Here is a 24,457-nt window from a genome sequence, read left to right on the forward strand (position 1 = left end):
AGATGGTGATGCGATAGCAAATGCTGCACTTCCTTGCCGTTGGTGAGGATATTTTGCACTTGTACTTCTTGCCGCTGTTCGTGGCAATACCTGAATGCCACAGCCTTGTGGACTTGCGGGTCTCGTGGTCAGCAAACAGCATTTAAACTGTCAAATCTAACACCCTCGTTAGGACTCATCCATCTTTTGACAAAGTGTGATGGTATCATTTCCACAAGCGTTGAGCCTCTTCCCCTCGACTATAAGTGATTTCAGTGTCAAGTAATGGCACTTGTAAGCTACACCAGTCTCCTCGAAGAGTACTGAAATGAGTGGTCTGTGACCGTGGTTTACAGTCTGATTTGATCAATGGACTCTTTTACAAACGCCGCCTTTTGGTGAAGACTTTAGATGGAGCCCATGTTCCCACATGGACTGGCAGCATGCATGGTGAAGGCCACTGGTAGGTGGGTCTGCAGGTTATAAAATCTCAAAGGCAGATGTTTCCCCGGGGTTCTTCTGGAAATAACAACTCAAAATTACTAAACTGTCCCAGATGGGCTGCAGGGAACAGCTCCAGCTGGGCTGTGCCACACAGCATTGCCTTGTGGGGTACTCATGGCTTCTCCTGTGTGTTTGTTCACCCAAGAAATCGTTGATGGTGAGGGTGGTGAGCCCCTGGCGCAGGTTGCCCAGAGAAGCTGTGGCTGCCCCATCCCTGGAGGTGTTCAAGGCCAGGTTGGACGGGGCTTGGAGCAACCTGGGCTGGGGGGAGGTGTCCCTGCCCGGGGGGGGGGGGGGGGAGACGACGACTGGATGATCTTCAAGGTCCCTTCCAACCCAAACCATTCTATGATCTTGGGGGGTTGCAAAACCCCCATCCCCGGATGTCCTCGGGCATCCGGAGCCTTCCGAGGCCCCCTGGGGAACGGGGACGATCCCGCTGCTGCTCTCAGCCCTTCCAGCGGGGACTCGGGTGCTGCCGCCATGGGGCGCCTCGCACCGCCGGGGGCTGTAGTTCCCAGCCCGAGCCCGAGCCCGGCGGGGACTACATTTCCCATCGCCCCGCCAAGGGAAGGGAAGGGCCGGGCCTTCCCGGGGCCGGAGCCGGGCGGGAGAGGGGGGGAGCCGGGGCTTGCGGCCTCCCCGGGGCGGGCGGGCGGACGCCGTGCTGCGGGCGGGGGATGCTGCGGCGGGGGGTCGTGGCGGTGCAGGTAGGGGCTGCTGCGGGCGGGGGTTGGGATGCTGTGAGCATGGCGGGGGGGGGGGGGGGGGGGGGGAGAGGAACGGACCAGGGCACCGCGGGGGCCTGCCCGGGATGCGGTGGGTCAGGCGGGCCCCGGGTGCCATGGCAACGGGATGCGAGGAGGTGGTGGTGGCGGTGGGGAGTGCTGGTGGGAAACGTGGGGGGCTGCTTTCTTGCGAGGAAGTGATCGTCCCCCAGTACTGGGCACTGGTGAGGCCGCATCTCGTGTGCTGCGTTCAGTTTTGGGCCCCACACGACAAGAAAGACACTGAGGTGCTGGAGCGTGTCCAGAGAAGGGCAGCGGAGCTGGTGAGGGGTCTGGGAGGAGCGGCTGAGGGAACTGGGGGCGTTCAGCCTGGAGAAAAGGAGGCTGAGGGGAGACCTTCTCGCTCTCTACAGCCCCCTGAAAGGACGGGGTAGCGAGGGGAGGTCGGTCTCTTCTCCCAAGCAACAAGTGATAGGACAAGAGGAAATGGCCTCAAGTTGTGCCAGGGGAGGTTTAGGATGGATATAGGGAAAAATTTCTTCACTGAAAGGGTTATCAGACATTGGAAGAGGCTGCCCAGGGAAGCAGTGGAATCACCATCCCTGGAGGTGTTTAAAAGATGGGTAAACGTGGTGCTGAGGGACATGGTTTAGTGGTGGTTTCGGCAGCGTTAGGTTGATGGTTGGACTCAATGATGTTAAAGGTCCCTTCCAACCTAGACGATGCTATCTTACTCACACCCTGAGAGGTACGCGCACCCCTCTTCTCCAGCACCACTTTGTTTTCTGCGTGGGCCCCGCAGCAGCAGCCATCCCACTCATTCAAGACCCCCCAGGTTCTCCAGACCCAAAGAGATGAGGTTTCCTTCCCTCCCCAGCCCCAGGCCCCCTTGGGGTGTTGTCCAGGCTTTGGGCAGAGCAGGAGCCACCCCCTGGGGTCTGTGCTTGGGTCAGCACGTGTGGGGCAGGGCGGGTGGTACTTGCTCCCTCTCGGGTGATTTTGCAGAGTGATTCCTCGGTGTCGGTGCGATGTTCCTCATGAAGGCTTCTGCAGAAGCTCAAGACTGTTTTGGGGAATAGGGGAGTTGTTTTTAAGATTCAGATAGCGCTTTGTTTAAGAGTGGCTTGGAGAGGTCCGAGCAGCCCGGAGCCAGCCTGGCAGGCTGCAGAGGGGCCTGAGTTTGTTTGGGAAATCCTTCTCTCCCCGCAGGTAGGAGGTTGGTGTGGAAGTGACCAATGGATTTAGATCCCCCCCGCAACGTGGAGGTGGAGGTTGGATGAATCTGTAAATGGACTTGCTGGAGCAGGGGAAGGCTGGAATCCTGCAATGGTGAGTGTGATACGGTGCGAAGGCAGGCCTGGGAAATCCAAATTTGATGCTCTGACACCTCTGTTCAGAGGCAGAAGTGATCCCGAGGGCGGGAGGCAGTCAGGAGGGGCTGTGTTCAGTGGTGTCTCAAAAGTTGTAAATATCTCTGTGGTTCCCCTGTGTTTCATGTGCCATTCCCCAAACAGTGTGGGCAGGAGGAGGGCTTTGCTGTTGTTTGTGGGATTGTCTGGAGAAAGTTGCCTCTGGCTTTAGTGTTTTGAGAAAGTCCAGGTCAGACTTGCTTTATTTTCTGACGAGGGAATTTGTCTTTCTCCATAGGCTACAAAACCCAAGAAAAGTTTAAGAGGTACGTAGGCTCGTGTGCTTTCCTTTCGCTGTCCATAGATGCTTTGATCTGGGAAAGCATGGGACGGAGAAGGGGGGACACTGGGATCAGGCTGTAGTCCTGACTATGGAAATGTTTCATGGTCCTTGTCTGAAAGATGCAGTTGAGTGTCATTCCTGAACCAGAGATACTCACCTGTCTCTCACATCAAGTGGATTTGCTTATTGGGGTCCTATATTCCTTTCTTGTGGGCTTTCCCAAATCCAGTTCTTCCCCTCACCCACTCCTTAATTGCTTGTTTAGAGGCCTCCTGCAGCCCCTGACACTGAAGCAATGCTTTTGGGATTGCCCAGGGGCTCTGAGATACTGCGGGGTGAGAGCTCACAGATTCAGTGCTGCTTGTGGCCAGTGACTGACTGATCAGAAAGCAGCTGGCTCACTTGATAAAGATATCCCATTTCTGACTAAGTGAAGCCAAATCTTTTATCTACAAAATACTGGATCAAGTCCCGGCTCTCTACACCAGCACCATCATGCTGATGATGCTTGAGACCAAACCTGTATTCTTGGGGGATTTCAAAAGAGCAAGCCATATTGAAATCGGGAGCTTTCGATACCTGCTTGGTGAGCTCACCTGCCTCAACGTCTTTAATCTGTCTTGTTTCAGACTCCATTGATGACGTGCTTGGTGACCTCCTGGGATACGATGGTAAAATAAACCTTCTTTGCAGCTGAAAGGGCAGCATCCCGGTAGTCTTCCTCCCATCCTGGGAGCAGGAGGTGCTGGTGCAACAGCTACTGGTCTCCAAGGGGCTCCAGATGCGAGGGGAGATGGAGCAGGGAGCAGAGGGGAGAGCAGGGTTTCCCAGAGTCAGAGGCCACTTAACAGCCTAGATGTCGGTTTGGGGAGGTGAAGTGAAGTTTTTCTCTGATTAAAAGCCTCTGTGGCCCATGAGAAGACAGCAAATCCCCCTTTGGAGTGCTTAGGCCAGGAATATACCTGTGTCCATCATCCTAATCTCTCCCTGTCTTGTTTCCAGATGAAACCGCTGTTAAATCTTCCAGAGCTTCCCAGCCGGCCGGCAGCAGCGGTGGGAGAGCCCGGGCCACCAGCCTGCAGGCCAGCAAGAAGTGAGTGCCTCTCAGACACAGCCTCTCCCACCTGGAGATCTCTCTGTGCTCCCCAAGTCCTTCTGACCTGCCCTGTCCTTGGCTTCTCTATCCCTCTCCCTGCCACGATAACAATTGCCTGGGAAGGCGAGTTACCTGCGATGCCGTTGGGAACTGGGAGCCCAGAGCCTGAAGCTTTCCAGCAAGAGCTGGGTGCCTCCATCCCTGTAACATCTTCTGTAAATCTCCCTTATAGCAGTTGCTTGCTTAAATGTAGCAGCCCCAGCACTACCATCTTTTATCCTGCTGCTATTTTAGTGTCATTTTCCGTGTTGTACGCCATGGCTGCTGCGGTGTGCCTGTGTGGTCCCCTCCTCCTCCCACCTCTGCGTCTCCCTGCACCCTTGCCAAGCTCACGTGTGGTTGCCGCTAACCCCCGGACTTGTGTCGCAGGTCCTTTCTAGAGGACGATTTCTTCAGCAAACTCCCTGCAGAGGACATCAAAGCTACAGAGGTGAGCACAAATTTTGGGAGAAAGCCTGGGTGCCCTGAGGGCTGGGGCTGAGCCAAGCCAAGCTTGGCCCTGGTGTCACCCCATCCAAGTCAGCAGTGGGATATTGGGGATGAACTGTGAAGTTTGGCTGAAGTCTCCCGCATCGCTGTGGTGTGGGGAGTGGGTGGATGGTGGGAGAAGGGCTCCCAGGTGCCCTGGATGAGGTGGAGCAAAGCCAGAGGAGCACACTGTGCTGCAGCCCAGCCTTCCTGCGTGCGCTTCCGATAAAGTGTCGTAGGAACGACCCTTACCCAAAAAGATGCCCTCAGTGTTCCTGACACTTCTCCCAGAGGCAGCAGGATCTCAGGAAAAGAAACAAGGCACAGGGGTTTTCCAGTGAGGGGGACACCAGGAGGAGATGGGCATGTATTCTTCCATTCCATAAAATGAGGAAAACCGGGGCCCGGAGCCTGGAAGCAAAGGGTGAGGAGTTTCCAAAGTCTGCTTGTCTCTGATCCCTGCCCTCCCTGGCATGCAGGGATCCAGTGCCTCCGACGCAGACCCACAAGCTCTGCTGCAGACCCTGAAGGTAAGTGCATAGACATCCTTCGTCTCAGCCCCACCTGCACTGCAGCCATGGCCTCCAGCACTGGCCTCCAGCACCAGCCTCCAGCACCGGCCTCCACAGGGAGATGCAGTGCGGAGGCATTGGCAGCACTCACCCTGCTCCCGTCCTGTCGATTTCCAGGACATGGATGACATGGAAGCTGATCTCCTGGGAATATCGAAACCCAGTTCTGGGCCAGGGAAGACAACTGTGAAAGGTCCTGGGAAATGTGACTCCTCAGGAGGAGCAGTGAAAACCGCAGGTAAGCTGCTGGCTCCTGAAAAAGGTGAAAAAGGAGATTCTGCTCTTCTTTTCGTAGCCTGGTTCCAAATGAACAGGGGGTATTTTCTTCCGGGATAGAGAACAAAAAGTGGATTCGTTCCCTAAAATCATTTTCCTGGTCCTTTTTGGGGCTGTCCCGGACACAGAGTCTTATTCTGGCCATATGTTCGCCCTTGGGAGATGCCTGGCCCGGCCTCTTGTTATGGTGTGGTAACATCACTAACATCAGCAGCAACATCAGCCACGCTGCCATCTCCTACCAAACACCATCTGGCTGTTCCCTGGTACAAGTCAAAGACCAGGGATCTGCCTGATCCGCGTGGAAGGAGAGCCGGAGGGGTTGCATTTAAGACATGCCAGTCCCTAGACTGCCCTGCTCTTCCCCAGCCCCTTTTCTCCTTCTCTGCCTGCATGGAGACCCCTCCAGAGAGATTCCCACCCTGTAGGGCTGCGGGGGGACTGTGTGTCACAATATGTGCTCTTACGGGGCTGCCACCAGAAAAGCGACCTTCAGCCAGGCTGGGAGAGGGACGTCTCTGCAGCACCTTGGCCCTGAGAGCTGTGGACTCTCGTTCTAGGAGAGTCTGTACCTCTGCTGGAGAAGAAGCCACTCGCATGCCCCCCTGCTTCCCGACAGTACAAGAAATTTAACTTTGAAGGTAGGGTGTCGCTTCACTTCAGGACGTAGATGCATAGGGGCAGCTGAGGACTCTGCCCTTGCTCTTTGCCCATAGCTTGCCTCTTCTGTTAACTGAAGGCTTGGCTGGTTAATGAGATACAGAGTCCTTCACCCCTACCATGCCAGTGCAAATCTAACCCTTCAGAGGCGACCAAAGGAAAAAAAAATTACGGTTCTGCATTTGAGGCCCTCTGCAGGACAGGGCTGGGAGATGGTTCCTGGGGGAATTTGCATTTTCGCGTGTTTTTAATGACTGTCTGAAACACTTGGGAGCCATTGTGTCAGGGGGGATTGTGTCTGGTTTCTAAACATGGCAGGGTGGTTTCCTGGCACAGCTGAGTTCCGGTTGTCAAAGCCTGTGCTTTAACCATGATCAGGATCTGTTAAAATCACTGATGCGCTTTAGGTCATTTAGGTGGGCTTTCTTCTCACCTTTCTCTTTGCCTAAACAGTGTTCAAGCGTTAAAGCACCCAAATTTTGAGTTATTTTCTCCTAGGAGAAAGAAAATGTGGAAAAACTGAACGCAAATATAACTCTTGAGTGTTTAGGGAGACTCAGGGTATCCCAGGTCCCTGCAGAACCTGCATTCATGGGCAGATGGTGGGGATGTGCATATGGTGGGGGATGGTGCTGGGCTTAGTGCAGAACTGTTCTTTTAATTAACGTTGGGTTTGCTTGTTTTTATTATTATTCTCCTTTCCTGCCCCTATGGGGTAATTCCCAGATGCAGATGATCCTTTGGCAGGGCTTTTATCTGATGAGGAGCAGGATGCTCCCAAGAAGCCAGCTCCAACAGGCCCTAAAAGCTCTGAGAAAAAAGTGGAACGGAGCAAAGAGAAAGGTAAGCAGGATGGGATCCAGCTGCACTGTGGCTGTGTTACAGGCACTCATCCCTCTTTTTCCTGCAGTAGGGATGCTAATGGGTCTGATAGTCCCCTAAAATCGCCTCTTACCCCAATAAATCCACTCTGGATGCAAGTAGCAGCTGGTGGGTTGCGGCAAGGACTGAGGTGCACTGGTGGAGCAGGGACTTTGGGCAAAGGGGGGCAGGAATTATCTTATTGGAAACTGGCAAAGCTAAAAGAGCTCCTGGTGTTAGCCAGAGCTGGAAACCCCAGTGTCGGTGACACCCAGCAACGTCCCATCAGTGGATGCATGGCCACAGACCGGGCAGGAGCGCATTGCCACTTTGTCACTCGCTGTGAGATTTGGTCACTGAAAAGAGTTATTTAAAAATTACTTTGTAAACGGTCCTGAGAGGTAAGAGCAGGCAGGGCTGCTTTGAGCTCTTGTTAAAACAAAAGCCCTGATCAAACCTCCTGCTGTGTGTGATCCCATCCGCAGAGCCGCCCCCACCCCAGACGCCCCTGCACACTGTGGCCCCAGTCCGGAGGAGGGAGGAGCTCACGTTTGAAGATGATGGTGACGACCTGATGGATGCACTGGGATTTGGCAATGGCCCAAAAGGAGATGAGAAACAGGGAAAGAAGGCAGAAGAGTAAGGGCAATGGAGAGGCAGTGGGAGTAAAGCAGGGGATGACTTGTGCGTTGGGATGGTGCCGCCATGCTGGGTGGGGGATGCTGGAGCTTCTGCCTGTGGGTCCCAGAAAGGGGCAGGAGCAGCCTTGTCTCGCAGGGAAGAGCCAGAGCACCCTGGCAAGGCTGCGTGATGAAGAACAGGCCTGCCTCTCAGAGAAACCCGTCTGCCACTGTGTCCCCAACAGAGAGGAGCTCCGACCAGCCCGCTCCAAGCTGGATGAGTTGCTGGGACGAAGCTCCGTGGCCAAAATCCTGGAACAGCCAGGCACGGGAGAGCGCAGGGAGTTCCAACTGGATAAGAAGTACCAAAAGCAGCCAGGTGAGCACAGCCAGGGACGCTGGGAATGTCTGCAGAGGTGACAGCATTCGCTTGGGAGAGCAAGATTGATTTCGAATGCCCTCGCAGGGGAAATAACCGTTTCTGTAATGGTGAGCAGGGCTGCCAACGGGCTCTTAGTCAGCGCAGGGGGATGGGGGCTAATGCAAAAGTGGTGTACTCTGCTGGCAGGGCGGCTTCGGAGCATTCACACAGTAGCCATAACTCAGTTGCCTGCAGACACGGGGTGATTCGCAACAAAAATGCTCTTTTCAGCCACAGTGAGGAGGCACGTTGCTCACGGGTTTCCAGGGAGGATGTTTCCAGCTGTGTTTTCCCAGAGGCAGCGGTCCCAGTGGGAATTGCAGGGGAGGAGGAGGGCTGGTGTCTTTGTAGCCAGGTGCTCCTCTGGGCGCTGACTCAAGGCTGCTTGTCTGAACAGAGAAGGAAGAGGGTTGGGACGAGGAGGATTTTGTCTTTGGAGCATACAAGCCCACGGTGGCCTCCACGCCCGAGGGCCGGTCGGCGAGAAGGCAGTCTGTGAGGTATGGTGGTGCTCTGTGTGTCTCTTGCTCCAGCCACGCTGCCCCTGCGGTGGAGCAGGCAGGGTCCCCGGGGCCCCCTCGCAGGCAGGTATGCCACTGCCTCTCCTCGCAGCAGGTTTTCAGCCGAGAACAGCAGCGAACCGAAACCAGAGTCATGCTCCAAACCGCCTCCTCCAGCCAGCAGGAGCCCCGTGCGGAGCAGCAGGGCTGGAGGCGACTGGCTGGGTTTGAAGGATGAGGATTTTATGGATTCAGAGCCGCCGTCTCCAGCGAAGGCCAGTCCCGCGGTGAGCTACCCCAGCCCTGCCGCAGCCGGACGGCTCGGCCCCACCAGCCAGATCGCGGCCGGAGAGGAGGCAGCGGCTAAATCCGGTGCGGTGGAGGAGGAGAACTGGCTGAGCGCTGCCTTGTCTCGCAAGAAAGCCCAAGCACAGGCAAAAGCCCAGGAGGGAAACGTCGAGCGCTCAGAGGTCCCAGGCGAAGGGCTGGATCCCCACTCTCCTGTCAGGTAAAGGCACAGTTGATCATAGAATCATAGAATCGTAGAATGGTTTAGGTTGGAAAGGACGTTGAAGGTCATCCAGTTCCAACCCCCCTGCCATAGGCAGCGACACCTCCCACCAGCACAGGTTGCCCAAGGCCACGTCCAGCCTGGCCTTGAACACCTCCAGGGATGGGGCCTCAACAGCCTTTCTGGGCAACCTGTCCCAGTGCCGCACCACCCTCACAGTGAAAAACTTCTTCCTAGTGTTTAATCTGAACCTGCCCTCTTCTAGTTTAAAGCCATTCCCCCTTGTCCTGTCACTACATGCCCGAGTAAAAAGTCCCTCCCCAGCTCTCCTGTAGGCCCCCTTTAGGTACTGGAAGGCCGCAGTAAGACCTCCCCGGAGCCTTCTCTTCTCCAGGCTGAACAGCCCCAACTCTTTTAGCCTCTCCTCATAGGAGAGGTGCTCCAGCCCTCGGATCATCCTCGTCGCTCTCCTCTGGACACGGTCCAGCAGGTCCATGTCCTTCTTCTGTTGGGGACTCCAGAGCTGGATGCAGTACTCCAGGTGGGGTCTCACAAGAGTGGTGTAGAGGGGCAGAATCCCCTCCTTTGACCTGCTGGCCACACTTCTTCTGATGCAGCCCAGGATACGGTTGGCCTTCTGGGCCTCTGATGGCTGCAGCGCTCCCGTCTGCTCCACATGTAGCTGCTCCAGGAGGACCTCTCAGAAACCCTCAGCTCAGATTTAAGAAATTAATTTTAAGCACTGTCTTGTCTCAGGTTGGGGTAATAACGCGGCACTTTCTCCTACTGATCCAGCCCACCGTCCCATTACACCTCTGTATTCTCCTTTCAGTTGTGGCCAAGGTTGCACACGTTGCTCTGGGTCGCATGGAGCTGTCCTGGCTCAGCACACCCCCACGAGCTCCCCGCTGTGCTCTTCATTCCCCTTCATTCCTCCTAGTTCCAGGCAAACCAACTCCTCCAGTTGAGTTTACATGGACACAGGTTCAGACTTGTGTCGTTCGAATGGGACTCAGAAGTGAATTGCCGACAAACAGTGGTGTATCGTGCGCAGGGCTGTGTTCGCTGAGGCTGCTGCTACCCGGGGGAAAGGGGTGGATGCAGCAGGGAGGAACACCGGTGATGGAGTTTTTTGGGGCAGGAACTGGATTTGGGGGAAAGGATCTTGTCTTTCATCACCTCCTCGGCTCTTCCACATAGGATGTTTTTTGCTTGCAGCCAGCCAGCCGCCTCCACGGGAGCACCGCAGCAGGCAGCTGCCCTGCAGGACAAGGCGGAGAGCATGGATGGCTCTGGGTAAGGCCTCCTTCGTGTTTCGGTCACCCTCCACGGGTGAGATTTCCTGCAGAAAGCAGCTCCGTGGGTGAGATTGGGGAGTGGGGAGAGCTGGTAGCCATCAGTGATCACTTTGGTCTGGAACCTCGTAAACTGGGAGGGAAGGCGTGTGAAGGATCATCGTGCTCTTGCCTATTTGATCACAGTGGAACAGCCAAGATTTAAACTTATGCCAAGCAGGATAATATCTGCGCGTCTCCCTGAGCTGTGACACTGCTGTGCGTCACTTGTGTCTCTGTTCCCATGCAGGCAGCCGGTCCCCTGGCTCAGCACCGCGAAACGAGCCTCAGCTCCCCCGTCAGAGGCTGCGAAGGGGGATCCCTCCAGAGACGCGAGCGCCCTGGGTGCGTTCCGTGTGGTTGTACAGTTTGGGTAGCAGTATGCAGAGAGGGTCCTCCTGCCCTGCAAAAAAAATAATAAAAAGGCAGGAGCCACAGCATCACCCTTGGCCACATGGATGCTGCCCAGGCTTTGACCAGCCATTGTCAGAGTGAGCTGCCAAGCTTCAGGATCCCACCATCCCCATTGCGTGGTGTGGTGGGGACATCGTGTTGGGGCGCACTGAGCTCCACAGTGCTGCTTTGCGGTATTGGAGGGCTGCAAGAGACTTGCTCTCTCTGAGCAATGGGTGGGTGTAAGTTCTTGCTGTCCCTGCTCTCTCCCCCTTCCCTCCTGCTGCCCCCAGAGTCGTTCCACTAGTGCAGTGTGCTGGAAGACCCCCTCCTGCCCTGGGCTGAGACTGCGCACCAGCTCAGAGGCCATTGAAAGAAGTGTAGGGGAACCAGCCGGCTCCCTAGGTGATGGGGATGGAGGAGGAGCCGTGCCTTGTCCCCAGGCTTACTCTGCAGAGCAGTCCCACCATTGTGTGTGGGGTTGGGTAGGGGTGCGGGTACAGACAAGCCCATCTGACCCTCTGTCCCCATGGCCAGCTGCTGGAGCAGAGCAGGACCTTTCTCACTCTGCCCAGGATACCCAGCTCTTTGTCCTTCTGGGACGGGATGGTTCCCACTGCCATGTCTGAATCATTAAATTGTTCAATTTTCAGTCCCCACGGCCTTGTTCCCAGGAGAGCAGAAGACGCAGAGCCCTGCCCTGCTCGCTCAGGTAGGTCTGCTGGTCCCATGTCCCCAGGAGATGCGGGGTCGGGTGGTGATCGCAAACCCTCTCCTGCCGACTTGCTGGCATCCAGCTCCATCCGTGCTCCCTTGGCAGGAGGAGGGGTGTGCCCTGCTTTGCATCTCTGGGAGCCCATGTTCATGGAGGCAAAGTGTTTGGAGAGCCCTGAGATGCCATGAGTCATATTTATCAGGCCAAAGCACAGGTGCTATGGATGCTTTGTAAATCATGTGTTTACAACCCTGCATTGCCTGCATTTACGTAGCTCCCCAGGCATATATATATTATATTAATTAGACAACAGAGGCTGCGGTTGATAAAGGACTTTTTCTTCAGCTGTTTTCCCCCAGTATGATGGTGAAGACGCTCTGAGATTGTTTCTAGACAATTGAAGTGGAATCCGAGTCTCTGACAGAGACGGCAGCTCTTGCTTGGTCTTTGAAGCTTCCATTTCTCATCTAGCTGGGCCTCCTGGCCCTGCCTGCATGGCAGGACACACGCTGTCTCCCAGAGGACTCATGGGCTTATCCTTGAGTCTCTCCCCAGAGAAGGAAGAGCCCAGCATGCTTGTGTCTGGGATAGGGACTGCTGAGCATCACCTGGGGAGAAGGAACCCAGACCAGCAATGGGGTTGGGCTGGAGAAAGGTAGAGGAGGGACCGCGGTAGGGTGGTGATGGATCGCTGTTTCCAAGCTAGAGATGTTCTCCCCAGGGCTTTACCTCCCTGAGAGCATCCCTATATCTCCACAGGTTACAATCCCCAGGGCACATCTCCAGGCTGCCCCACAGCTGCAGGTGAGGCATGTGCCTGCCTTTGAGGGCTGATGGCCACACCACAAAGCCACTCATCCTGAAGGGCTTCAATCTTCTCTCTCCGACCGCATAGGCAGAGTCCCCAGCCCTGGGCTTGCTGCATGAGAGGAGGCTGGGGGCTCCCGCAGCCCAGCTCCATGAGGATGCGACGGGCTATCGGGCAGCGCTGCTCAGTGCCCAGGCCCGTGTGGCAGAGCTGGAGAGCCAGGTGAGCCCCATCACCTGCTGGATGGGGGACCATGTGTGACCCAGGGGGAGGAGAAGGGGCCATGCTGCTCCAAAGAGCACCAGGGTGACAGGGGAGAGGAGAAACCTCCCTGTCCAGAGATGCCTACTGCCACCAAATGCTGCTATGGGAGCTCTGTTCCCGGGACAGCACAAGGACCTTCTCCCCATATGCCTGGCAGGTCCGGACGCTGGAGCTGGAGCGGATGCAGCACAAACTGTTGCTGGAGAGTCTCCAGCAGCGGCACCAGGAGGACCTGGATCTCCTCGAGAATGCCCACAGGTACCAGGCTCTCACCTGCTCTCCCCTCCTGTGTCACATCTTTGCTTACAGTCCTGTCCATCACCTGTGGGGTGGGAGTGCTGGAGTGCTTCCCAAATCCATCCCTGGGGCGGGCAGGCACAGATCCTTGTGGATATGGACCTGGTGGGGGCAGAGAGGAGCCCCACGGGTGAGCCAAGGTGGGGTCCACTCCCACCAACACTGTCCCACAGTGACAAGGAGGAAGGGCCAGTCCCATTGCCAGCACATCTCCAACCAGGGCACCGCATTGGGCAGTAGCAGGAGGGTTCAGGGCTCAGACTGTGGAGAGCAAAGCACCCCGTGCCTCAGTTTCCCCATGCACACAGTGACACCGATCTACTCCTAAATGTCCATGTGCGCTTTGGGTGGAGAGTGCCAGGTATTGCCATGAAAGCAACTCTTCTTCCCTGCTGTGACCTCTCTGAGCAGGAACCGGGTAAAGGTGGTGGAGGAGACCTATGGGCAGCGGGAGGAGAGGCTGCGGCGGGAAAAGGAGCAGCTGGCAGCTCAGCTGCTGTCGCAGAGCCAGGATGCGGAGCAGGCACGGGCAGAGCTGCTGGCGCAGCACCAGCAGCACCTGGCCACGCTGGAGCAGCAGAGCACGCTGGAGCTGGAGCGGCTGCGAGAGCTGCAGAGGTGAGAGTGGCGCGAGCGGCACACACGTGGGGCTAATTCCCTCTTTTTGGCAAAGGAACCAGGGAATGGGGACACGGTGAGAGGATACATCAGTCTCCAGAAGCCGTGGGTTGTGGGCAATTTGGTGGCTTTTGGAATGGGGATTTGCTTCATAAGTAGACAGAGGGAGATCTGGTTGGAGACATCATTTCAGAGTGCAATGTATTGTGAAAGATGTCGAAGCCAGTGTTTTATCTCCCCCAAATCCCTTTTATTCAGGACAGTGAGTCATTGATGTCCACATAGTTTGGGTCAATAACAAACCAGTTTTGGTAGAGAAGCCCGTAACCCCCAGATGTAGTCCATGCCTGTCAGTGGGATGCCCTGTGACAGACCACCGTGCCAGCTCTGCTCCTGGGACCTGGTTTTCAGCCTCATGACCAAGCCACTTCTGTGCTGCCCGTCATGGGGAGCACCAGTTTGTAACAGCCCCTGGTGTGCTCCTTCCCCTATGTCCCGCAGGGTGTCTGTCCAGGAGATGCGCAAAGACCACGAAGAGCAGCTCCAGCGGCTGAAGCGGCTGAAAGACCAGGAGATCGATGCGGTGACCAGTGCCACTTCACACACCAGGTACCAATGGCCAGCATCATATCCCCACGCTGATCCCTGGCTGCGGTGTCCCTGTCCTATGGGTAACCAACCTCAGACCACAGGAGGAACAGGGGCCATCTTGTCTCCCACCTGCTGCCTCCGGGAATGCTGAGTTGTTTAATATCCATCAGTACTCCCCTAAGCAGCAGCTACATCTTCCTCCTGCTCTGCTATGACCCAGAGAGGTTTTGGCAGGGCTGCCTGCCCTTTTGGGCCACCACACATACCCCTCTCCACCATGGTGAGATGAAGTGTGTCCCACAGAGGTGACCTTCCCCTTGCTTCTCTCCACAGGTCTCTGAATGGCGTCATCGAGCAGATGGAGAAGTTCTCCAGTGACCTGCACGACCTCTCACATAAGGTGGAGGCCACACACCACACCACCTCCCAGGAGCTGGCCATGGGGGCACGGCAGCGGGACAAGCAGCTCCAGGGTACATCTGCCATTCCTCTGTGCCGAAATGGCTGTGGGGTCCCCACCAGGTCTGGGGACACACAGAAAACAGGGACAAAGTTTGGCTCCGAGTCAGCCAGAGGCTGGGAGCCCAGGCTGGTAAAACCTTGCCTGCCTTGGTCACTGAACATCTTAGGGTCTCCTTCTTACAAATTGATTTCCTGGGGATGTGCAGAAGGTGATGAGCACAAAGGCATGCAGATTTTCCATTAATACGGTGTGGACAGAGAGGGATTCCCACCACATGCTGCTGATGGCCCTGCTGCTGTCTCTCCCCAGTGCTCCATGACACGCTGTCGCAGCAGCAGAGGGACATGGAGGAGGAGCGAAGCCGTCTCCAGGAGATGATTGCCAAAATGGAGGCCAGGCTGGGCGAGCAGACTCGGCTGCTGGAGCAGGTGAGCCCATGCTATGTCCTCGGCCCAGGTCACCCCTCCTGTCTGGGTATGGGGCATATGTCTTGCCCGGCCTGGAGCCTGTAAATGGCATCTGTATCTCCTCTGTGTCTGGACTCAGGAGCGATGGAGGGCGACGGCAGAGCAATCCAAAGTGGAATCGCTGCAGCACTCGCTGGAGGAGCAGCGACGAATCATGACACAGCAGCTCTCCATGGAGCGAGCAGAGCTGGAGAGAGCAAAGGTGAGGTTGGCCGACATCTCCAGGTGCTTTTCACATGAGTCTGACCAGGGCTGCACTGTGGTGTGTGGTGGAGGAAAGAGCTGGGTGCTGGGCTGCAGCATCCTTCCTCTGCCTCCCCAGTCCCACACCCGGTCACATGATGAATCGCAGTCAGACCAACCCTCTGGCACATGGATACAAGAGGCTGCTGTGTGTGTGCGTGATGCATGCTGGTTCCCAAGGCGCATGAGGCCAGAGCTCTCTGTGGAGGGTTCACACCAGACACCATGGGCTTGAACCAGCTTCTAGATGTTACATGGGGTTTAGTGGCAGAGATGGGTTAAAGAAGAAAAATCCTATGGCGAATGGGACTTAGGTGCTTTCTCCCTCTCTCGTGATGCTCTCCAGAGTGCTTTGCTGGAGGAGCAGAAGTCAGTGATGCAGAAGTGCTCAGAGGAGCGACGGAAGCTGGCGGCCGAGTGGGCTGAATTTCACACCCGACAGCAGCTGAGCAAGGAGCGGATGGAGCGCGACATGGACCGAGCCCTGCAGATGGACTCCCACAGAGAGGGCACCATCATGAGCCTGGCCAAGGTACCACAGCAGAGCCCCTTCCCGTGGCCTCCAGCACTGCCTGGCAGGCTCACAGATGGGTCCTGCCCACAGGGAAGACATTCAGCGCTGCCTTCAGCTGTTTAAGACAGACGTCAGTCAGGGTGGTGAGAACCAGGCTGTTCCAGGAACAGCCTCCACCTACCTGTTTTAGATGTTGACTTAAGCATCAGTCACTTCTGTCTGTCCCCTTTGCCTGTGAGGAGTTTGAGCAGCCACTCCAGGTGCAGCTGCCTCTGTTGTAAGTCTAATGAGAGGAAACCACCATGGTGAGTTAAGCAAAACTTCCCTGTGACATGGGGACATGTCCAGACCCAGTTCTGCTCCACCCTGGAGCTGTCCAGAGGGGGTATGTGGCACAGACAGTGTGGCAGAAATGCATTTTTCAGGGGCTACCATGGTGGAAAATAACCATTCAGGCTGGGTATTTCCTCTGCTGACAAATTCCTGTGTCCTGAGCATGTTTTAGGGTGTGCAACGTGGTGAGGGGTTCTGTCCTTTCCAGGGAAGGAGAGTGTGTGTGTGTGTGTCTATACAATCCCAGCTCTGCCAGCCCTGGTCCCCAAGGGTGGGATGAGGGCACTGCTTGAGTACCTGGTGGTATCGCTCTGCACCCTAAACTGACGTGCAGAAGAAGCTCAACAGGGGCAGATCTCTCCCATCACTTGGGAAGACATGAGATAGTGTCCAGGACAGGGCAGGTAATGCATCAGTTTCTCCTGTGCCCATCCTAGGAGCAGGCAGAGCTGAAGATCCGGGGCCGTGAGCTGAAAGCCAAGGAGGAGCAGCTGGCGAGGGACAGGGAGCTGCTGGAGGAGGCCTGGCAGGAGCTGAGGCTGGAGAAGGAAAAGGTGAACAGGGCTGCGCTGCGCATCCGGCAGCGGGAGGAGGAGATTAAAAGCATGACCAAGGTAAGTGAATCAATTGCACTGCAATTCACACTTGTAGATAGGTCAGCAGCAAAGCTGGAATTTCACACCCCTCCCAAAGTCATGAATCCTAATCCTGTCCCAGGAGGGGAATAAGGAGATGCACAAAGGAGCCCTGCCCCAGGGCAGCGAGGGTCCCTGTCCCCAGCCTCCCCAGCCACTCTGCCTTGCAGGTCTCATCCCAGAAGTACGAGGAAGGGGAACAAGCCCTGAGGGAGGCATGCAGGATGGACTCTGAGCACCAGACCAGGCTGCAGGTCATGCAGCAGCACCTGGAGCAGCTGAAGCAGCAGGAACAGCGGCTGCACCAGGCAAATATCCCCTTGCCTTCCCTTTTTGGCCTGGGGCCACCATGCCAAGGGCCTGAACCTTTGCCAACAGCTTCTCTCTCCCTTTCTCCTGGGGACGGGGCAGGAGCGGCTGAGCATGGCTCACCAGAGGAGACAGCTTGAACAGCTACGCAAGGAGCTGCCCAGCAACCCTGTGATGCTGCTGACTGCAGACCAGGACCTCAGTGCCCCTATGAAAGGCCTCTCCAGCACGCTGTGTAAGGTTTCCTGCATGCTGCTGATGGGAAAGGACATGCTGGGGGACAGCCGCACTTGTATTTCACTTCTCAGGAGGCTTGCAATGTTCCTGGGGGCTGTTTTAGTTCACCTGTTTATAAACCTCAAATGTGAGTTGTGCTCCTCATTCCTTGAAGGAGCTCAGCGGAGCTCTCTGAGCCAGAGCAGTGCCAGGAGGGGGTAGAGGGGGCAGGAAGGGAGAGCCAGGTGGGTTAAAGCCTGTTTGCACTGGGAGTTTGGGGAGGACCCTACTGCAGGGACATGCATGCAGCAAAAAAAAAAGGGATGTTCTGTTGTCTCCATCTGCAGTTCCTCTAACAGCAGCAGCACCACACAGTTGGGCTCTCGTTCCAGGCTTTCCACCTCCTGTCAGGGTGCTCCCTCGGCACAGCGCAGCGGCTAGCAGGGAAACCCTGGCCATCGCTGGCCCCACCGAGCTCTATGCCAAACTGCTGCTGCTGAAACACAGGGCCCAGCAGGTGAGGTGTTGGGAGACCAGGGCTGGAAGGGGCTTCAAACCAGCTAGGTGGGCGCGGGGCTGGGTGAAGCTGGATTTGAGCCTGATAGGCACAGGGTGGGGTGTCTGCTATGATCATTACTGAGCTGCTGGGCTGGGTGGGCTTGCAGAAGCCATGGGCACCTAGAGAAGTGATACCAGAAGCAAGGACGAGTGGATCCTCACACCTTGTCTCAGCTTCATCCGTAACATCCCTTGACTTGATGGGGTTCCCCATCTCCTCACCCCCTCTCTGGGTGGGAGAAGCCAGCTGTGCTGGACTCTGATTTCATAATGTCCCCACCCTCTCCCGTTAGCTCCCTGCTTCCCTGCTCGGTTCTTCCCCAGGCGGGGATGCTCTCTGAGTCTGCCTCTGTGGGTCTCGCTCAGGGGGTGAGGAGGGAGCCCGTATACGCCAGGGGTTACCACAGATGGGTAGCTGCCCACTGCTCACTGCATGAAGGAGGGTTTGGGATACTTCCCTCGCTCATGAGAGACACCCTGGACTGTCACCCTGTTTCTGTGGCGCACTCTGATATCCATCTCATCCATCCTTCCTCTCTTCTCAGGACCGCGATTTCTTAGAGGATGAGCAGTTCTTCCTGGAGACCCTGAAGAAAGCGTCCTACAACACGTCATCTCTGTCAGACTGAGGAGGTGGCATCCCCATGCGCAGCCCAAGGGATGGCAGTGTCTGTCCTCACAGGAGGCTGCTGTGCCCTCCACATGGGGGAGGAAAACAAACAATAAAGAAATCATCCTATTTAAAAACAATCTTGAAGTGGTCAGAGTGTGAAATCCATCCCCATGGGCTGTGAAGCCACAGTTTGTCTGGCCTCCATCCCTCAGGACGAGTGCCACCGGCCACCCGGTCAGTGCTACTGGGATGCAGTTGCCCTCGTGGGGGTGGATTCAGTCAGCCATGCTGCTGGCGCTGGACAGGCACGTGCCTGGCTGTGACAACCATAGGCATTAGGGAGGATCACAGAGGTTTGGCTGAGCTGCAAGGCCGGGCAGGCAGAGCTGTGCTGAGGTTCGCCAGCAACCCACAGCTCACAGGCAACTCCTGCTTTGCCTTTTTGGGCCTTTTTCTGTAGAAACCTGTATCTTGTGCTGGGCTTCTTTCCCTCTCTGCTGTCCCGGGGTGACAGCAGTGCCACTCTGCTCCCTTCAGCGGGATCTGCCCTGGGGACAGAGGAGCAATGGGGAGGATGTAGCCCGGGGGGAGAGGAGAGCCCGTCGCTCTTGGAGCTGTGGGGGCGTTATCTATCAGGCCCTGCAGGAGGCAGCCCCGTTGCTATGGCAGCGGGGGACCTTCTAAGCCGGGGCCTGCGCGGCGCGGCCCCCGTCGCTATGGTAACGGGGGCCTTCCGCTAAAGGCGGCGCGCAACATGGCGGCGCCCTTGCTGAGTGCGGCGCTGTGCGGCGTCCGGGGCGGACGGGCCTTCGGCACGGCCGGTGAGACACGGGCCAGGGAGCACCGGCTCCCCACGAGTGGGCAGTGGGAGCCGCTTGGAGTGGGTCGGTGGGGGGGAGAGCTCTTGGACGCCTGGGTTCCCCAAGCGTGCCTGGCTGAGGAGGCGGGGGTGGCTCCGGCGCGGGACCGCGCTCCCGCTCTTCCCGGGCTCTCTCGGGCTCGTTTCTTTCTCTTTGTATAAAATGGGAACTCTTCCCCGCTTCCAGCTGCGCTCTGCAGGCGGGCAGCCCCACTGGGGCCGATGCCCAACGAGGATATTGACGTCAGCAACTTGGAAGCGCTGGAAAAATACCGCAGTTTCACTCGGTACTTCAAGCTGGCGGAAAAGGAGAGCAGGAAGCCCCGCTGGTGGAAGACGTACCGGCAGCACACCAGCCCCCAGCCAGGTACTCGCGGAAGGAGCTGCACTGTGCAGTTTTACTGCTGAGAGTCAGAGAAGCTGTTGTTGGGGCCACAGGTTTGCCCCAAAACCTGCCCTGTACAGAGCTGATGAGGTGCTTCAGCACGAGGTTGGTCCTTTGATGTAGAAGTTCACAGAACGCAAACGCCTGGATGCAGTCCTGAGTAATGTGCTCTAGGCAATCCTGCTTTAGCAGGGGAGTTGGACTAGATGATCTCTAGAGGTCCCTTCCAACTCTGAAAACTCCATGATTCTGTGAAACATCTTCAAGGAAATAGTTGACAGTTTTCTGGAAGGAAAGAGGCTGCCCAGGACCTGCCAAAAGATACTGAACAATGTAAAGAAGTGATTCCTTGGCACCCCAGTAGTATCGGAGAAAGCAGACCAGGAAGCAGAGCTTTAGACCTGCAGCAAATAATAATTTGGCTGCTCCGCTGAGCAGTCACAAGAAGCAGACCTGCTCACCAGCTGGCAAACCTCAGGGTCTGGAGGTGTGCTGGTTGAGGGAGGAGAAGGGAGCAGAAGCATGGAAGTGCAGAGGGAAGACAGAGGTGGTAGAATTGAGTCTCTGATGTCTTGAAGTTTGCGTCTCTTTCACACACTCTAACATTTTGCAGGGGTTTTGTGTTTGGATATTTTGGGTATTCACATTTTCCACGTATGTGATTTTTTTTACCCGTCTCTGAAGAGCCAAAGACCGACATCAGCCTGCCACGTGATAAGCTGCCACGGGCAAAGGAAGTTAAGGAAAGAAAAAAGATCCTGAGGGAGAACCGCCAGAATGCCGAGATGGAAAGAGCAGCGAGGCTCCGGACTGGTCTGTACCCTGCCACCTCCCTCCCTGCCCTGTCTGCTCTGGGTCCCCACCTGCCTCCTGCAGTGTTTCTCTCTCCTTTGCAGTGCTGATCCCCCTCGACGAAGTCAGAGCTGAGTGGGAGAAGACCAGCGGCCCATTCCACAAGCAGCGGGTGGCGGAGCACTGCGGAATATTTCGTGACTTGTTCAAGGGGGCCACATTCACCCCCTGGGTTACCTTGAGGGTGGAGTACAGCCAAGAAGACGAGTACCTCGTGCCAGTCTACTATGGGAACATGGTGACTCCGTCAGAGGTGTGTGAGGGGAGCTGGGAATAACCTTGGCCCCATGGGAGGCCTGCGTGTTTTTCTCAGATGCTTCTAATGAGCGTTGTCCGTTCTGGGGGATTTCTTTTGCCAGGGTGTTTCCTCTGTGATGAAGGAAACATGTTTCTTGGATGTGATAAGGACAGAGCTTTGCAACAGGATTGTTTCCTATCAGCAGGCTGATGTTTATTAATACTCTGGGGGGCTCTCCAGGTAGAGCTGGATTACTGTGTGGCATGGCCATGACAAGTTGATATTCTTTGCCTTGGAAATCATGACCTGGTCTTAATGAAATCTGTTGTCCAAGTGATATACGTTCTCTATGTTGTTCATTTAGGCTTCCAGTCCCCCTGCAGTGTCATATGAGGCAGATAAAGGCTCCCTCTGGACTTTGTTGCTCACAAATCCAGGTGAGTAGAAGGTTCTTTAAAAAGAACTCATTTAAATGGGGTTGTTTCACTCTGCTTTTGGTTAGCTCCTGTTTCTTTTGGCTGCACAGTATCTTCTAACTGGGGATGTGTTACATATGCAGGAAAGATTGTAGCCTCCCCAAATCTCTGTCAGTTGAGAGATGGGACAGTGATGCAACAGGACCTATGTCACAGTAGAGTGGAAGCAATTCCCTGACTCGCATCTTTTGTTTCCCTCCAAACTCTTCTCTCCCTTGGCAATCTGCCTGGGAGGGTAGGTTAGCTCACGCTGTTTGCCCTGAGAAACCAAGGTACAGTGAAGTGAAGCAGCTGACCAAGAAGCCCTTTTAATCTCAGAATTACATCTGTAGAGTTCTTTGCTCTTCATTTTAAGCTCAATCCTATAAGAATGAGTTACTTTTCTGCTAGGAAAGGAATGCTGAAAAGTCTCTGTTCAAAGGGTGTCTGGGTGTTCTCACTTTGGGGTTGATGCGAACGCCAGGTTGTCACTAAGTTGTCTTTCTCTGTTGTGTGTGTTTGCAGATGGACATTTAAGAGACACAGACTCGGAGTACCTCCACTGGCTGGTGTGAGTACTGTACATCAGAGCTGCACGCTGCTTAGCTCAGGGAAAGCCTAGGCAGAGAGGGCAGAAATTCCTCCAACAGTGCTCGGAATAAGCATTCACTAAGACGGTTTCATCGCTTTCTCTGGTGCTCCTGCCATTAGCTTCTTTATCCCTGTGTTCTGGGTCCTGCTAAATATGCAGTAGTTCCAGGTGTTGCTGCTGTTTGGCATTCACATCACTGGGTGTGATTTTTCTTCCAGTGAAAACAGCCTCTACTTGTCAAACAGGGTATAATTACATCAAAACATAGCACAGGATGACTTGCAATCCTGGGTGAACTGCTGGTGCCATTGGAGGGAAGTGAACGGATATATGATGAAGTAAACTTCTTTGTGTTCAGGACCAACATCCCAGGCAACAATATCAAGTCGGGTAAGGAGATCTGCCATTACTTACCCCCCTTCCCTGCCATGGGAACTGGCTATCATCGCTTCGTCTTCCTCCTCTTCAAGCAAGACTGCCCCATAGATTTCAGCGAGGATGTTCGGCCGACACCATGGTAATTCGGGCTTTCAGTAGGCAGTTTCACACTCACTTGGCTAGGCTGTTATTGCTTGTTATGATGACACGTTTGTTACTGCTGTAGGAGAGCAGTTCCTTTTAATCTGCAGGGCTGCTTTGAGTTTGCGTGTCACCTGAAGCCACAATCCCAGCCCTGCAAGCACTGTGGAGTCCTGTTGCGTTAAACAAGGTTCTTAAGAAAGCGTTTTTTCCTACCTGGGGCAGAAATGTGCACAGAACTGAAAAAGCTGGGAGATTTTCTTTTAGTGACTTCCTTTTCCACCTCTATTTTATAGACTGTATGATGATGTGGGGAAGTAGTTGCCTACCAGAGTGCTGCAGGAAGAGGTTCACCTCAGATCTTGTATTTGTGTCTTGTTTCCAGCCACAGCCTCAAGATGCGAACCTTCAGCACATTTGACTTCTACAGAAAGCACGAGGATGCAATGACCCCGGCAGGACTGGCATTTTTCCAGTGTCAGTGGGACAGCTCCGTCACTTGGGTCTTCCATCAGCTTCTCAGTAAGAAATGCAGCGTGCAGGGGTGCTGGAGGGGGCCCGTCTGTGGGCTGGGATGTGGCCCTGTGGGTAATGCCCAGGGTCAGCGAGCAAGCTGTGGCTGTAGGCTCTCACTTGGTCCTGGCGCTTGTCTAGGATTTGTTACAGCACAGACCGGGTACTTATTGAGCCATCCTCCACCAAACTAACAGCAGTCTGAGCAAACAACCTCTAAAAGGCCATTTGGAATCAACATTTTAAAATATCACCAAGAGAGCTTTCACCAGGGCATGCTTGACCTTGCTGGTGAAGGAGAGGGCTTGGGATTTGGATCTGAGCTGCATTGCTAACGTTCTGTATCGCCCCTTTACAGATATGAGAGAGCCTGTGTTTGAATTCGTGCGGCCACCCGTTTACCATCCTCCACAGTTAAAGTTCCCACGCCACCAGCCTCTGAGGTACCTGGACAGATACCGAGACACCAAGGAACCCACCTACGGCATTTACTAGGGCCCTGGCCTCCTCCCGAGGCGCTCTGGTGTATGCTGGGATGCCAGCCAGGCAGACGGGGCTGCTGGCTTCCCTGCATTCACACAGCAGTGCAGCTGGAAGCCATCTGCGCCTCTGGAGGGAAAAGACAAAATCTCAGCCCCTCGGCTCCCACCTCCCCTTTGCTAGGAAGTGTGCAGCTGGGGGCAGCAGGCATTCACAGTGCTGGCAGCTGTGTGGTCAAAAGGGTACTTAAAAAGGAGGTTCATAAATGAAAGAAAATCTATGGCCAGGCTGAAATCTTGCTACTGATTCTGTAGCAGAGCTGATCAGTAAGGGTGGCAGGGCAGAGTCATCCAGAGATGCCCTCTTGTTTCTCTCAAAGGATAATGTTCTCTTTTTGCCCGTTTTTGGAACAAGCAGAACCAGGCAAGTCTGGATTTCCTCCCCTTACAGCGCTGTGATTCAGGACTGTGTTGCCTTGCATTTGTACAGTCTTCTTAAAGACATCAGTCTGATTAAACACACTCTGAGTGATGCTGGTGGCACTGCCTTGTCATTATTGGGGAGAGCTTGGTATCCCTGCCAGCTGGCACAGAGCTGGGCAGCTCAAGCAGGGTGCAGGGGAGAAGGGCAGCCCTTTCCCCTGGCTGAGGTCTCTTTCCCCTCTTAGATATTGTAGGGCAGGAAGAGTGCAGCTACTTGCAGAGCTGGCTTCTCCTAGCAGCTACCCAAGCGTGAGGACCTCAGCTTCCTTCCCCTTGCTCTTTGGGCTGCACATACCCGGTGTGGATAGTTGGAGCAAAAGCAGATCTGCAGAGCTGCTGGGGTTGGGGCAGATGCGCGGTGGTGGCCTGGCACTCTGCTGCTGCCAGTCCTGTACCCAAAGCTGCAGTGAGACTGCTTTCTGCTGTGCTCTCCAGGGCTCTTTTATGTCCCCTGTTCACATGTGTGAACTCCCAAATACCAACGTGTCCCTGCCATTGCTGCTGCTTGTTCCCAGCTCTGGTTTCCAGTAACTTTTTTATGAGTTTCCCTGCATCTTTAGGAAATAAGAGCCTCCAGCAAACAGCTGAGATTGTGCAGAAACATCCCCTCTGCTGCGGTTGGCCAGGGTGTTACCAGCTACTCCTGAGCTCTCTGAACTCTCCTCCTGCTCCAAAGGGTTCTGGGGTCTGGTTTAAGCCGGGGTTAATTAACTGGTGAGGTGACCGCAGTGGCAGTGCAGTGTCCTGTGGTTCCAGGCAGACA

At 55.3% G+C, this 24,457-nt stretch overlaps 2 protein-coding genes across 3 annotated transcripts; both read left to right on the plus strand.

Moving 5' to 3' along the window:
• The first annotated feature begins 1,137 nt into the window (after window positions 1–1,137).
• FBF1 (Fas binding factor 1) lies at window positions 1,138–18,441 on the plus strand. Of its 2 annotated transcripts, none has more exons than XM_082492330.1 (31): window positions 1,138–1,193; window positions 2,421–2,540; window positions 2,859–2,886; window positions 3,533–3,574; window positions 3,906–3,996; window positions 4,429–4,489; window positions 5,007–5,057; window positions 5,217–5,337; window positions 5,936–6,016; window positions 6,762–6,878; window positions 7,382–7,535; window positions 7,762–7,895; window positions 8,335–8,437; window positions 8,550–8,945; window positions 10,167–10,244; window positions 10,533–10,627; window positions 11,329–11,387; window positions 12,150–12,194; window positions 12,286–12,420; window positions 12,620–12,720; window positions 13,171–13,377; window positions 13,879–13,986; window positions 14,302–14,441; window positions 14,741–14,859; window positions 14,978–15,100; window positions 15,488–15,673; window positions 16,426–16,602; window positions 16,794–16,931; window positions 17,035–17,167; window positions 17,541–17,665; window positions 18,252–18,441. In XM_082492330.1, exons 2-31 carry the CDS (start codon window positions 2,538–2,540, stop codon window positions 18,333–18,335), a joined length of 3,435 nt encoding a protein of 1,144 aa, XP_082348456.1. In that variant the 5' UTR covers window positions 1,138–1,193; window positions 2,421–2,537; the 3' UTR covers window positions 18,336–18,441. The 2 variants fall into 2 exon arrangements, with proteins under 2 accessions (XP_082348456.1, XP_082348455.1); XM_082492329.1 differs by having other exon boundaries at window positions 8,553–8,945; window positions 17,496–17,665.
• A 632-nt stretch (window positions 18,442–19,073) lies between these two features.
• Window positions 19,074–23,738, plus strand: MRPL38 (mitochondrial ribosomal protein L38; the record flags this gene model as incomplete). Its single annotated transcript, XM_082492055.1, has 9 exons — window positions 19,074–19,140; window positions 19,366–19,545; window positions 20,248–20,376; window positions 20,460–20,668; window positions 21,018–21,090; window positions 21,634–21,679; window positions 22,059–22,217; window positions 22,605–22,741; window positions 23,091–23,738. The coding sequence occupies 9 exons, from the start codon at window positions 19,074–19,076 to the stop codon at window positions 23,225–23,227; spliced, it is 1,137 nt and encodes a 378-aa protein (XP_082348181.1). The 3' UTR covers window positions 23,228–23,738.
• Between the last annotated feature and the right edge of the window lie 719 nt (window positions 23,739–24,457).

The sequence above is a fragment of the Vanellus vanellus genome (assembly GCF_965231255.1).
Source record: "Vanellus vanellus genome assembly, chromosome: 17".
NCBI lineage: Eukaryota > Metazoa > Chordata > Aves > Charadriiformes > Charadriidae > Vanellus > Vanellus vanellus.

Excerpts from the sequence above, each read along its gene's own strand:
- FBF1 (XM_082492329.1), top strand. Across the intron at positions 6,017-6,761 it reads CAAGAAATTTAACTTTGAAG|ATGCAGATGATCCTTTGGCA; the intron begins GTAGGGTGTCGC and ends GGTAATTCCCAG. Across the intron at positions 13,987-14,301 it reads AGTGCCACTTCACACACCAG|GTCTCTGAATGGCGTCATCG; the intron begins GTACCAATGGCC and ends TTCTCTCCACAG.